The 14,758-nt window shown below is 40.2% G+C and overlaps 1 protein-coding gene across 1 annotated transcript in view; it reads left to right on the top strand.

The window, feature by feature from the left end:
* Positions 1-11,303: 11,303 nt before the first annotated feature.
* adgrl2a (adhesion G protein-coupled receptor L2a) overlaps positions 11,304-14,758 on the top strand; it is a 63,867-nt gene continuing 60,412 nt past the window's right edge. The window contains exon 1 of the mRNA XM_079245258.1: positions 11,304-11,425. Within this exon, the coding sequence (XP_079101384.1) occupies positions 11,310-11,425 (116 nt within the window). The 5' untranslated portion in view covers positions 11,304-11,309. The remainder of the gene's footprint in view (positions 11,426-14,758) is intronic.

A 14,758-nucleotide genomic window follows, 5' to 3' on the forward strand; every position in this document is an offset into this window, starting at 1 on the left:
CCTTCCCATCTTACTGATCTAAAGAGGAATTAAGTAAGAAGGTGTTTCCATGGAAACCTCCGTTCAGAATCATTATTTTAATGTAAACTCATAGGAGAATACAGTTGATTTAGAATGATTTAATTCTGAATTATTAATTCTGAATTAAAAAACACCATGTAACCGTACCCAATTTGAGCCCACTATGAAATGACATACTCGCAGGATGTGGCACTGTCATGCAAAAAAGACCGTTTGCAGGACATACAATGACAGAGTCTGTTAAGGGAGCATAATAAACTCAACAAGTTAAGATTTCACAGGTTTTACAGTTCACTATCAAGAGTCCAATGTAAGATGTTCCTTCTTGCCCTTAGTGGAATCCCTTTTGTCCTCTTGCCTTCAGTTCTGATTTAGTGCAGCCATAAACCCAGAGGAGGCTCCTGTAAATGGGGGGTGGTGGTGGTGAAACCAAGCCTGTAAATATAAAGGATTTAAAACCAGGACCTTTTCAAGCAAGTCTAAATTCCCATTTATGAAGCTTGTTAACTCACAGACTTTAAATACATTTAGTGTCCTCCCTGATTGTTCAGGGGTCTTGCAGACCTTTTCTTTTTAGCAAAGCTGCTTGTCTAAAACTGACTTTAACAGAGGCTGCAAAAATATGCTGTGGTCAGTAAAGACATTCTTCAACCTATACCCAATGTTTTGTGTGTGGTTTCTTTTTTAGAATTGAAAATGTCCTGGCATGTTGGTTTACTTGCTGGCAAGCTAAACATGTGCCAGTTCAAGCCATTTGTGCTCTGCCACTATGACTTGACCCCAAGTTACTCAGCTTTTGACCTTGTGAGTCATAATGACCCCTGAGTGCTTTTGTATGTCCAGGCATCGGGCCCCTCCTTTTAAGCCCCCATTCTTCAGTAAATGATGGCTTGAAGAGTTAGCGATCAATAACAAATTAAATAAGTCATTTTGAGTGAGGCTCTTTTAGTGTATGAGTGTGTTTTGTTTAACGCTAACACAACTCATTTTAACTGTTGTTTCTGCTTCACTGTTGCTGTCATCCCCTTATTTCCATCTGACACGTGCCCCCCCCCCCCAAACCCTCAAACTATTTAGAAATAGCCAACAAACAATAATTAATCCTGATAAGTATGTGAGACATCTGACAAATCCTTAAATGAGAACTTCAAAGTACTCCTGCTGTGACATGTGTGAGGACAGAAAACAGATGGCGGAGTGAGAATGTTAGGAAGGAGGCTAAGGCTGTGGACTCAGTTCAGACGAGGTTAATCCAAAATCTGAAAGTTTCTTAAAAAAAATTCTGATGGGGAGACCTCTTTTGATGCTCAAAACAATCATCTCACCAAGGGAAAAAAATAATATAAGGTCATCAAGATAATAGTCAGCCTCTTAATTTTAATAAATAGCATCCAATAAATCCTTGATAAAAATGTAATAAAGGAAGTTTCAGTTTGAACTTTCTCTTTTAATATTATGATTCACAGTCCTTGAGTCTGATGAAATCTAAAGAATATTTTAAAAAAGCGCTCAGTTGAAAATAAATATACATATTTGTATTGATTCCCTCGTTTGCATTGTCAGATAAGCACTCTACGTTTGTGAATTACCTTGAACGCCTCATTCAGTGTGTCTAAGTTGAAAAGCATTGTGTCAAATAACCAAACCTGGAAGGCAGCAAGTCTGTGGTTGAGTCTGAATAAGGGCTGCATAAAGAATTCAGCTGGAGCAGCAGTCGTGTCATCAGGGCATGACTACCCTGTTGGTCAGGGAATTTAAATGCCAGGTGGGGGTCAGTTGAAGCACTAGCTGAATAATGTGGCACAAATGCATACACATGAGAGCAGAGTCTTGGGAAGAGGAACCACTGCTGTGGGCTGCTTGAGGAAGTGCACTCTGGGAATGCAAACCAAGCAGATGGACCCTTCTCATTTGTGTGTATTGCCATTGGTGACCCATTCGGGGAACACTATTTTATTGAATTGAGGAGCATCAAACGCTTCATTGGAGCAGAGACGGAAGTCTTGGCTACCCTGTTTATCTCAGTCCATTGTTTTCATTATTTTTCATGTAAATTGTGGAACTGATGGAGAGTAGAACTGAAACACAGAGCAAAGGCAGTCTGAAAGACTCATTGTCAGAACAAAAGGAAATTTTATTCAATTCTGTATTACATTTTAAACTCTGGATCAGTTAAAATCTTTTCAAAAACAGTTGCTGATTTGGAGTAGCAAGGTTCAAAGAGATTACTGTTGCCAAAAAGCACATGATTTTTTAGCAGGGGCTTCCCTATATCAATTCTCCTGGGGACTGAATCATAAGATCAGTCACAGATTTATATTGTACTGTCAGCTCACTTTCAAAGTGCGTTTTTTGAAATGTAAGGTAACATCACCGCTCACATATTTCTCTAAATTATTATTCCATAATTTACTAGTGAACTGAGTAATGTTGAATTGATTTAACCTCAGCACTGTCATAATAAAAATGAGCCCAAAGCCTTCACCTTGCCTTGATAATGTCAAAATGTCTGGTAATTTAACATTGAAATGTACCTGTGACCATTTGTTAGGGACCATGAGACAAAATTTACTGCTTGACGGTCACCGCAGCCATTTCATTACCACAAGATGTCCTTGCCTTTTTTTTTTGGTGACCTAAAAAGCACTCCCTCTTTCTCTCTCTCTCTCTCCCTACACACACCGCCTGCCCCCAGGGCTATCCGATATTAGACGGTGAGATGACACTGTGCGCTTGTGTGAGTGCAGTCAGCCAACATGTGCAGATGATGTGATGTCAATAATGCATTATGAAAAAAGAGGATTTATGACCTTGATGAGCCCCATAGAGCTTAATTAGGCCTAAAGGTTGATTTACATACAAGTGTACATGGAATTTGATGAGGCAGTGTTTTCCTGCTGGTGCAATACATTTTCATTTTCTCTGGCAGCAACACTTGATGCCTTACACTTGTTCTAATTCTTGGATCAGGGAAAAAAAAAAAAAAAATCTTGGCTGGTAGTTTTTTTTAGTGTCTTTTTTTTATTATTTTTTGTTTCTTTTTGTTAAGTTGTTAAATTAAGTAATCCTGACATTTCTTGTGCATGCTTTTGTCTCCACAAGTGCAGCTTAGTAGGTGTGAGGAATAAACTACATAAAAAGGAAACCGTGACAGGGTAAATTTCTGTTTAAAGAGGCCCACCTAAACCGAAAAGGAAGAGAAAATAGTTTCCTTATTCATGGTGTCTATTCAGAGAGAAATGACAAGATCTTTTTCAGAGTCATGTACCTATATCAAAGATGTTCCTGATAGCCCCCCTGCTGTTGCTATGGAAGTAGAGGAGATGTAAATGAACTGGAGTGAACTGAATGGGGGAGAATACAAATGAGGTTGGAATGCTCATTCTCTTGCTGCTCTTTGCCTCCTCGTCTTCTCCAAGTATCTTTCGCTGTTCCTTCTTTCTGTTCAAAGACTAGGATAATCTACATATATCTACAAATAATCTACATCTTTTAGCACTGCATCATGTGATTTGGGGCTTCGTTTTTAAAAATTTCCGATCAAATTGACTTCTACTCTGATAAATAAACAATGATTTTGTGCAGATTCCCTTTTTACGCTCGGACATTGTGTATCAGTGATAATGGATTCATGAAATAAGAATAGAAAATCAATGTTTTGTCCCCATGGAGAATAATGTGAGCTGAGGTATCAGTGTGTTTCGTGCCACATGGATCATAGTTTTGGCATTGCTGTCAAAAAGTTTAATAATCTGCAGATGTTACAAGCTGCACTGCAGTGTGGACCTTTACAAATTCTGCTGCTTGCTGTTAGGTGTGCCCAAAAATGACTAATACTTTGTCAGACCATTTCAAATTTTAATTACGGCATGCATTTGCTGCATCATTGTTTCGATAATAACTCGGTCAATCAAAGTTTACTTCTATAGTGCTTTCGAACAGTGGTCAAGTTGGCCAAAGTGCTTTATATTATAAAAACACATAACACAATAAAACAGATAGCATAAAAGAACGTGGTAAAAGAACAAAGTAGATTAAAACTAAGATGTATCAAGGAAGGTGCTGAAAGGTACATAACACATTTAAACAAAGGATGAATGTACTAAACACCAAAAACCATTTAAAAAAAATGTGGTTTTGATTTTGGGTTTGAGTATAGGCAGTACAATGAAGGAGCATATTCCACAATGTTGGACCTGCCACTGAGAAAAACTGTCACTGGAATTTAAACTGGTGAATAGATTTTCAAGTCTTCCTGCATACTGATGAAAAGTCAGATTATGCTGTCCAATAATCGGTCCGAAAGGCAACATGTATAATGAGAAAAAGAACAGGTCCCAGAATGGATCTTGGCTGGACTACTTCATTTTCCTCTCTTATTATCCTGATTGGGTAAATCTGGAATCATTGTTGGACCCATTGTTCCAGAGTCAAATCTTTATGCTCCTGAGCAAATTAAAGCCTTTTTGTCAAGTTAGCCCCATTTATTAGTTGTTTTCTTATGGCTATATGATAATTGAGTTCCAATCCATTGGTTTTCTTCACATTGTATGTATGGAAATGCACTTATTGTTTACTGATCAACAGACTGCTGAGTTCTACCGTTGTTTTTCTTCAATTTGAATTCACTAAACTTTGAAGTGATCAGGAAGTCATGATCATTGAGAATGTTGTCTGACTACAATTCTTTCTTAAAAATGATCTTTCCCCACTATCCTTCCAGTTTACAATAATGTGTCGGGCAGTTCTTAACCCCATTGTAGTAATTTCTGCAATCACCTTGTATGTTTTCGCAGCTTGATGCATGCCAATGATTTGACCCTGCTCAAACATACCAGCATCTTTTACACAACTTAAGGATATGTCTTTCCAAAAAGTTGTTTAAGAAATTAGAACAATGCTTTGTTGAATTAGAGTTAAATAACTTGTAGCCAACTGAAACATAATTACCCATACAATAATTTTCTAATACATAGTTTGTAACCATTTTCTTTGTTAAATCCAGGTGGTGAGTTTTTTTGCGGCAGTGTTGGAACATAGTCTTAAGTTAAAGAATGCTAATATTTGTCAAACCAGTGGTGTAATTCTTCTTTACAATGACCACACAGAGTCAGCAGTATACCTCATACCCTGCTGTTTGCTGGATATATGCAATATTTTCTTTTTTGTCGCCTCCCCTGTGTAGATCTGACTTCTTAAGAATACATGCTGTTGTAAAGGATATCTCTGGATTATAGAATCAACACTGTGGGAAGGGTCTTGAAATAAAGGTTTTCTTTCTTTTTCAGACTTAGTTTGCTTGTGACAGATTTAAGAAGGCAGTGGAGGTTGGATGCAGAACCTGGAGCCTCAAGCTGCGTCCCCTGTGGCTCTACGCTAATGCTATAGGCCACACTATTCTTTCACTATATATCCCCTCAGCAAGCTAGCTTGTCGGCTCAGGAGTGCAGAATGACAGGCCAAGCAAATATGCTAGCTCATTTACAAGCAGCTGTTTAGCTCTCGTCTGAACAGCGAGGAAAATCAAAGGGCTGTCTTAACGGCAGACGACAAGCATTGGAGAGTCCCTGTCACACTTCTCATTGGCTCTCGGCAGAAATTATCTGGTTTCACATCAAAATAATCTGAAGACCTCTTTTGTGATCTCAGCACAATGATAGCAGCGTTAGTCTCTGAATAGGCCTTTTGATGGGCTTCTGCTTTGCCCCTGAACCAACTGTGGAAGCATTTGTAACTCAGGTTACAAAGACTCATTTTAATATGAAAACCATTAACTGGATGCAAGATAGCCCTGGTAAAAAGCAGAATGGTCTCTCTGTCAAAATGCAGTATGACGAGGGCTAAGCATTATGCTGTATGATGAGGTAATTTCCTTTTTCTGAAAGAGATTTAAATTTGTGGCTCACATCTGCTTCACAAACTGTACATAGTGTATATAGATGTTCTTAAAGCTTTTCATATCTACATGTATGTCCCTTTGGGTTCAACCAAGTAATGTCTGGCTTTATGGTAGAGCGAAGATGATCCTAATGACTCCTCATTTCTGTGAAATACGAAGACATTTTGTTCATTACCTCTGCTTCAGTGACACTCATATCCTACCAGATGGTCACTTTCCAATTGATTTGGCTCATTGGTGAGGAAAAAAAGAATTAAATCATTACAGCACCAAAGAGACAGTGCATAATGGGTCCACCTTGCATATGGTGAGTTTTTCACAGTTCTTCAGCTGCAAATTGTGTATGGACCGAATGTCATTGTAAAGGTTACATGGGGTAATAAATACCAACTTGGGAAGCTTTAACTAGAGGTTTGTCACTGGTTTGATAAAGCATTATAACCCATGAAACAAAGATCCTGTACACCAACCAAAGCCAGTTACTAGTGTGTTATACAATGAGCATATGGAAAAAGATTTAAAGGACTTTATTACAAAAAAAAAAAAAAAAGATTATAAAATATACAATCTTTTCAAGGCTTGCCATTTTAAGGGGAAAAATAGTGCCTGAACTAAAACAGTGTTTAGGGGAGTTATAGTGGCTATAATTATTGCTCAGTTCGATGATTGCTATATAGTTGATGATGATGAACCAAACTGCTTATTTATGGTGGTAGTTGGTTGGATTGGTGGGTGACCACAGTGCCTTATTAGGGAGAGTGCCAACAGGGTCATGATAAGGGTCTGGCAAGAAAGGTTTCAGCTACACCATGTTGCCATGGTCACACAAATTGGTTATTCTTTACAATATGTTTATTGGCTGTGTCTTCTGTTTTGTTTTCCCTTCTGCTGTTATAAGATTGCATAGATTTAAATAACCATTTTATTTAAATGTTGGATTGAAAAAATATTGTTTTCTGGCTTTCAAAGAAGTTTGCATGTTGCATCACACAATAAATAAATATGTTGAGATTCAGTGGGTGTGCTGTCAGTACAGTGGGTGGAGTTCAGGTTCTTTTTGACTGTCAACAGTGCACGTAGAAAATGCAGCTTAAAACTTTGTTTAGTATTGCTGGTTTTTTTCTTTCATGAATTTGCCAGTGATTCAGATTTTATTTTGTTCTTTTTTTTCCCATGTTTGTTTTTCTTAATATTTTCACTCTACTATTCTTTAGTGTGCATTTTGTGTCTGGTTATACCAAGGAGTGTTTCAGTAATGAAGGGTTGCCGATTGTTTCAGTGAGTTTCACAGAAACTTCTCAGTTCCTTGCTTCTTGCTATATGCACCACCTGAAACCTCATTAACTACATCATAAACTTTCCGTTGCACCAGTCAACACCAATCAACTCATCCCCCCATAAATTTCAAGTGTGAAACAAGAAGAAAAAAAAAAAAAAAGCTTCTTACATAATCAATATTTTACTATTCATACTCCTGACATGGTTTACTGCTGCCATATGGAAAGTAAACAATTTTCATATCATGCATTCCACTAAATAATTATGCTAATGACCCCAGCAGCAAAATAATGATTACTTTTCTGGGTCATTTGAATAATGAAATTATGCAGTTAAGTCAGACAGTAAGCATTGGATTTGTTTAAGTTAGATTAAGTGTGATCACATTACTTTGCTGTAATAGCAACGCATGATCAATGTTGTTTTGGTTTCCTCATATTAAGGGAATGAAAACAGACAAAGACCATTTATTGGAAGTAGTCACATAAACTGTATTATACAATATTAAAGAACTTTAGCAAAGTAATACTCAACAACAGATTTAAGTAAGCATATTGTTAATTTTTTTCATACACTATTGACTATTTCTTATGTAAAGATAGTTGGAAATGAAAACAAAAATATTTGCATAAAAAAGAATAGTAAGGTATAGAAATGAAACTGTAATCAATTTATTATAGTTTCATTTCGATACCTTACTATTCATTACATACTATTAATCTCTACATTAATTCATCTATGTCAGTCATCTCCGCTCAAGCTAAAAAAATTCCGTCTGACACCAGGGTGAGAAAGTGGTTCAGCCTTGGGTCTAATCAATGATGAGAGGCTTTTTTTTTCAGGTTGTTTACAAGCATGCTGATGGTCCATGCTGCATAAACCCTGCTGACTAATAAAAAGCACTTGGGTGATGGCAATGGTGTTTAAGATTCAAAAAGTAAAACGTGAAAATGTACCACAGTACCGAGCCTGTCATCGGTACGGGTGGAAAGCAGTCGGTGTGTTTCAGCAGGAGTCTTGCAGTTTTCCTGAGTATACATTTATCTCCTCGTTTCTCAGCCTCTGTTTTCCTCTTTAAGAGGGAGAGACTGCATTAGCTCTAAATCATAAAACCAAAAGCCGAGATTGTGAAGGCTCTGTTGAGTGATTTAAGTGTTTTAACAGTGTTCCTGCAAGGCAGAGCATCAGTGGGTTTGGCTGCGGATTTGGAGATGAAACTCAGAGGTCTAACATATGGCCAAAAAAACAGATCCCTTCCAGCCACAAATTAGACCCTTGGAAGCTAATGCATCCCACCCAGCAAAATGTGACTGCTGACCAATTGATCCATTTGTAGTCTTTTTTACTTTTATAGTAAGAGATAGAAGTTAGACAAGTTCATTCTCAACAGTTTAGCAGAAACAATTTAAATCACTTAAATTCAGCTTTATTTGTATAGCGCCTCTTAACAACAGTGTCACCTCAGGGCACTTTACAGACATATCAATTCAAGCCAACTCATAATAAATAGCCTAGCTAAGAGAAAAACAAACAGATTTTATCAAGTGTTGACTTTGATCCAATCCCCCATTCTGAGCATGAATGAGGCGACAGTGGGAAGGAAAAGTGTCTTTTAACAGGAAGGCAAAGCCTCCAGCAGAACCTGGCTCCGGGAGGGCAGACATCTGCCTCAACTTGTTGGAGTGGAGAAGACAGGATAGACAGATCAACATGTACTGCAGTTTTTTTTATCCCGGAAGACCTGCATAAAAAGGAGAAATAAAGAGAAATTATTGTTAAAAATGCAGAGTAAAATTATTTAAAACTATGTGCAGATGCAATATTTAAAAGATGTGTGAGACTTAGGTCGTAGTTTCTCTTCTGCTTATTTAGAGGATCAGACTGTCAAAGCTTCTGGATTTTTAGCTCGGTCATTTTATGAACTATTTTTTTTTTAAATTATTTTATAAGACAGGTGGTAAGAGAAGAGCAGCAGCCAAACTTCCATTACACACCTGTCACTTATACATCATGGTCTGAATATATATATATATATATATATATATATATAAAAAGGTTGTAATGCAGCATTGAGTGATGTTTAACATAGTCTTATAGTTCCTACCTAAAGTATTGCTGTCTATTGGTGAAGCAATAGTGAAGAGCATTGGCATGAACGGAAGATTGACTGTCAAATCTTGTTCCTAGCATGCAGTGTTGCCTTTGTTTTTCATTTATTTTTGCTTTCCTTAACCATTTCTTTTTGACTCCTCAGAGAAAAGAGTTGCAAAAATGAAATACAGCTGAAAGCTATCATATATGGAAATCTTTACTTTTTCATGCTTACTCGTCACATGATAATGTTTGCTGTCAAAAAGCGCAAGTAGAAAAAAAAGCTCCTTTCTTGATGATGGTATTCTCCCGGACAATAGAGGTTAGACAGACCAGGGCTGCAGCCCTTCTCCTTACAGATGTATCCTTTGTTTACCCTGAGCTCTTCACCGAGCACCTTAGAAGCTGGACTTTCACCTGATTGGTGCACAAACAGAGCATCAGGCAACACAAACTGACATTTATCTTCTTTTGTAAAATACCACGGCAGCATTTCCTGGCAAGGAGCACAATGCAGAATGCTAATCCCCTGCCATTGTAGCTTAGCATTTAACCAGACAAAGATAATTGTATTGGTAGTTAATTGATTAAGCATTCAGTCGGGTAAAATTAACCCAGCCTTTCTTGGTCAGTCTAGTCAGTGGCTGTAAGTAAACTGCTGCCACACAAAGAGCATCTCAAAGAATAACCGATGAAAAGGGGAAAAAAGAAAGTCCTTTGTGATTGTAAACAACTGCATACATGGATCACTCCTACTTGTCCAGGAGCCAAACAAATTAGTGCATGAGAAGTAGTTAATGGTATTCTTTTTTTTCCTCCTGTGACTCTGAACTAAGCCTCATTAGGGAGACAGAGCCTTTGGAAACAGCACAGCTATCAACAAAGTTGTATGTAGCAAAGAGGTGACAAAGTCACCACTGGATGCAGGAAAACTGCTGTTATTAGACAAAGAAGTCAACACAGGAGCAGCTGGCAATCTTTATAAAGCTTCCTGCGATGCTTCTTTGTTATGGTCCATATTGTAGCTGCAAAAAGCTGCTCTTATCAAGATATATTTGCATTTGTATACTTCATCTATGTAGTTGACTTTTAGTTTAAAAATCGCTTTTGGGATTGTTCATATTTGCAGAGCCACAATATTGATTTCTTTTCTACTTTTCCTACCCCTCACCCTCCCATTACAGTAACACACACACTCACATAGTGTTCCTGTTTTTTTTTTCCAGTCTCCCAATAGTCCTCACTTCGATTGTCAGCTCTGCAAAGTGGATTAAATTACACTCATGTTGTCATGCGTGTTGTTCTTTTTCATTTGTACAGAAAAAATGAGCATTACAGGAAGACCTCAACTCTGGCAATACACTGTCCAATAACAGTATGTGTACATATAGAGGTGAAATAATACACAGTAGTGAGACAAAGACATAAGAAATGGTCCTTCTTCTTTTTTTTTTCCTTTTTTTTTTAGCTATGTTGTGTCTGGATGTTTATGCTAATGGTCACATTAGTGCAAGATTCCAGACATTAAGCCAGTAAACTAGACTTTAATGACAATTATTTCTGGTTTTTTTTTTTTTTTGTAGGAGCAGTTCAGGCAAAAGGGTGACATAGTAACACCATTACCTTTGAGCTGCGGTTGAGCTCTGTATGTCCGGCTAGTAGACTTAGAAACTGTTTTAACCTGTGTATTGATTTATGGCTTATAATCCGTGCAGTTTCAGCCTTTTGCCTTAAACCCACAACAAAAAACTGCATGCATTGAGATATGTCCTTGGTGTGTATCCAGCTCTAATGTCCTATATCCTCTTCCTTTTATCGTGTCTTTCTCTGTGTGATTGCAGCTACACACCTCCCCTTGATTTACACTGATAGAGCTCTTCCTCTCTCTCTCTCTCTCTCTCTCTCTCTGCTTTCTCCCTCAGGATTTAGTCGAGCTGCCCTGCCGTTTGGCTTGGTAAGGAGAGAGCTGTCTTGTGAGGGTTACCCCATTGATCTGCGGTGTCCAGGAAGTGATGTCATAATGATTGAAAGCGCCAACTATGGCAGAACAGACGACAAGATCTGCGACGCCGACCCCTTCCAGATGGAGAACATCAACTGCTATCTTCCAGACGCTTACAAGATCATGTCACAAAGGTAAAACCTCAGACATGTCTGTGCAGTGTCAAAACAATCACTCCAAAATGAGGTGTCTGCCAAAGTTTCAGGACCCCTTAGAAAGAAATTGACAGGGCATGGTAATGGTTGCCTGGTACTGGACTGCTGCCGACCGTTTTAATTTGTCTGGTTTCCCCCATGTCGACACACATTTTCCTACAAAGGGGGGAGGATCTTCCAGCATAGAAACTAGCAGGGCTTCTGTCAGATTGATTTACACCATCGAAAGAAGCAAAACTAAACACACAGTAAGTGTGGGATTAGAAATAGAAATAAAATAAAAAAAAGCAGCAGTAGCCTGTCACCTTTCTCACATTTCAAAGGATATGAACATAGCAATTGGGCTCTTCATACCTATAAACACCATGTAAGAATACTGGCAACATCGGACTTTGCAGTAAGTAATTCCTGTCTGTTGTAGTCCTGCTCATGTCTTCATAAACCTGCACCGCAGTCTAAATTTACATCAGTCTAGCAGTGCTTGCTTCTATTATGGCATGTTGGTGAGGGCGGACTTCTTGTTCTCAGTGACATATGTTTAATGTGTGTAGGTATGTGTACCGGCACGTGTGGGTGTGTGGGCGTATGTGTGTGTGTGTGTGCACGCTGCAAAAACGTAAAGCCAAAAAAAGAAAGAAAGGAAAAAAAAGGAACAAAAAGTTTGTTGTACAGAATAATAATCAAAGATATAATAATAATAATAATAATAATAATAATAATAAAAAATAAAAATAATCACCATCATCGTCATAGTCATAAAAATCATAATAATAACAATTAAAGCAGTAGTAGTATTATGGCTGTTCTTTTTTTTTTTTTTTTTTTTTTTTTTGTCTTGTCCAGCATTTAAGCAAGCAGACTGATGTTCTGGATGCTGTGTTCTGCTGAGCAAATTTATTTTGCCAAGGGGAACTTTTGTAGATGTAATGATCCCCTTGTATTTCTTGATTCTTATTTTATTTTTCAATTTGTTTTGGATAATAGCTTGTATTACAGAGTTTATGCTGCTGGACCCGACCGGAAAGGACAGGAAAGGGGCAGAAAGAGAACAGAAAAGAGAACATAAAAAAACAAAAAAAAAAAAAACAAAAGAAAGAGATCAATGCATACATGTATATGCACATACATACCCACCTACATATATATGTATATACACTCGCACATACATTATATATATACATATATACATACATACATACATATACACATACATACACATGCATACACACACATGTACATATACATGCATACATAAAGATAGATATACATACATACATATACACGTACATACACACACATATATATATATATATATATACATATATACACATATACATACTCACATACATACACATACATATACACATACACACACATACACATACATATACATATATACACATACACTCACACATATGCATACATATATACATATCCATACACATACATACATACACATACACATACACATAAGTACACACACATACCCACCCACACACATAAATATATACACCCACACAAGCCAACTCTAGATTCGTGGAGAACAAAACCGTTGACAATCATGAGGACCAGAAACTAGCAAGTTAAGTCAAAAAGACAGAAAGAGAGCTACCTGCTGTTAGTGAATAAACTTGCTGGATGACTCAGTGACTGTGACACATGCAGAACATTCATGCAGAACATTCAGAGTGGAACGTGTTTAGAGAAGAGTGATCATGCCAATGTGACCCCGCCCGCCTACAGCTAGAGGAAGGCCAGGAGAACCCAGAGACCCGGGTAACCGACAGTCACCCCCAGGTACAGATCCCAACCCCCCCACTCCAGAGCCAGCCATGCATCTGCCCAGGAGGTGGCGAAGGAGGTGCCCAACCAGAGTCCCCCGCAGTCAGGGGGAACAGGCCCCAGCAGGCCCAGGCCGGCAAGGGCCGATCCCGCCGGGCACCGGCCACCTAGGGCAGACAGAGCGCAGGCCCCAGGGCCCCAAGAGCCCGTGAGCAGCCCCCCGCCCCCGCAGGCAGAGGGCACAGCCCACACCGACGGAGGACCAGGATCCCCAGACCGCCACCCAGCGGCAGCCAGGTCGCACCCCAGCGCACCAGCTGCGCCCCCGGGTACAGGACACCACCCCCCCACCACCAAACCACACACACATATACATGCATACCCCGCCCCCCCCCCCCCCAAACACGCACTCCCCTCACACATATACATGCATACCCCCCCCCAAACACGCACTCCCCTCTCAACCCCCATCCACACAACCCTCTGCAATCCATGCACATCATCCATAACATATACAACCCCACCCCACCTCTACTCACTCACCCATACCAAGTCACACGAACCCCAATCGCCCCCGCCCCCACACACGCTCACCCCCCCCCCCCCACACACACACACACGCTCACACCCCGCCACCCCATCCCTCTACTTCTACCCAACCACACATGCCCCACCAAACACCCCTCCACCACCCATAGCCCCCCTCCAAACTTCACCCTCACTCACACATCCCATTCCGCATATACACCACCCCTACACACACACACACACACACACACACATACCCTCACTCCTCCAACACAGGCACACCCCAATACAACCCACGCGCCAACATACCCCTCCACACACACATCTACTCATCCTCACACATCCCTATCCCCTACCCACCTATATCCCCAACCCTAATCCCCCCCCCAGCCATCCCACCATCCATCTGTAACCCCATACACCCACTCCCACACATCCTCACCTCACCCCTCCATCATGTCCCATGTGAGATACCTCAGAGGGGGCAGAGGACAGGATGGCCCCGATCAGGGCCCCCATAATTACCGCCCACCACTCACAGCGTCCCCCCCACCACCCCACAGATGCAGCCGACCCAGCACCCCCCCAGGGCCGGCGACAACCCTCCTACAGCCAGGCCAGCCCAGACTTAGGCCTAATGGACGGCACTCTTCCCCCACCCGTACCCCCCCCCCAGTAAAGCCCCGAGAGCAGGGGCATGAGAAGACCCTATCGTCCCTGCCTCCCCCCCGCTTATGACTGATTGTGAAGTATGTATTAGTTGCAATTAAAACTGAGGGAATTGCCACGCGGTGTTGGGAGAGGGACCACCTAAGCAGCCCCGCCCACCATACACCGCATGCTCTTCCCCCTAATCATGTGAGTCGTCAGTGTTTTGGTGTTTGGTGTCTAAGTGTAATTAAAACTGGGAGGTGAGCCGAGGCTGGGTGCAGCGATCAAGACCACCTTGATGGCCTTTCTCACCACCCAGCGCCACGTGCACACCTCCCAATACCCTGCCTG

This window comes from Telmatherina bonti, assembly GCF_933228915.1.
Source record: "Telmatherina bonti genome assembly, chromosome: 8".
Lineage (NCBI taxonomy): Eukaryota > Metazoa > Chordata > Actinopteri > Atheriniformes > Telmatherinidae > Telmatherina > Telmatherina bonti.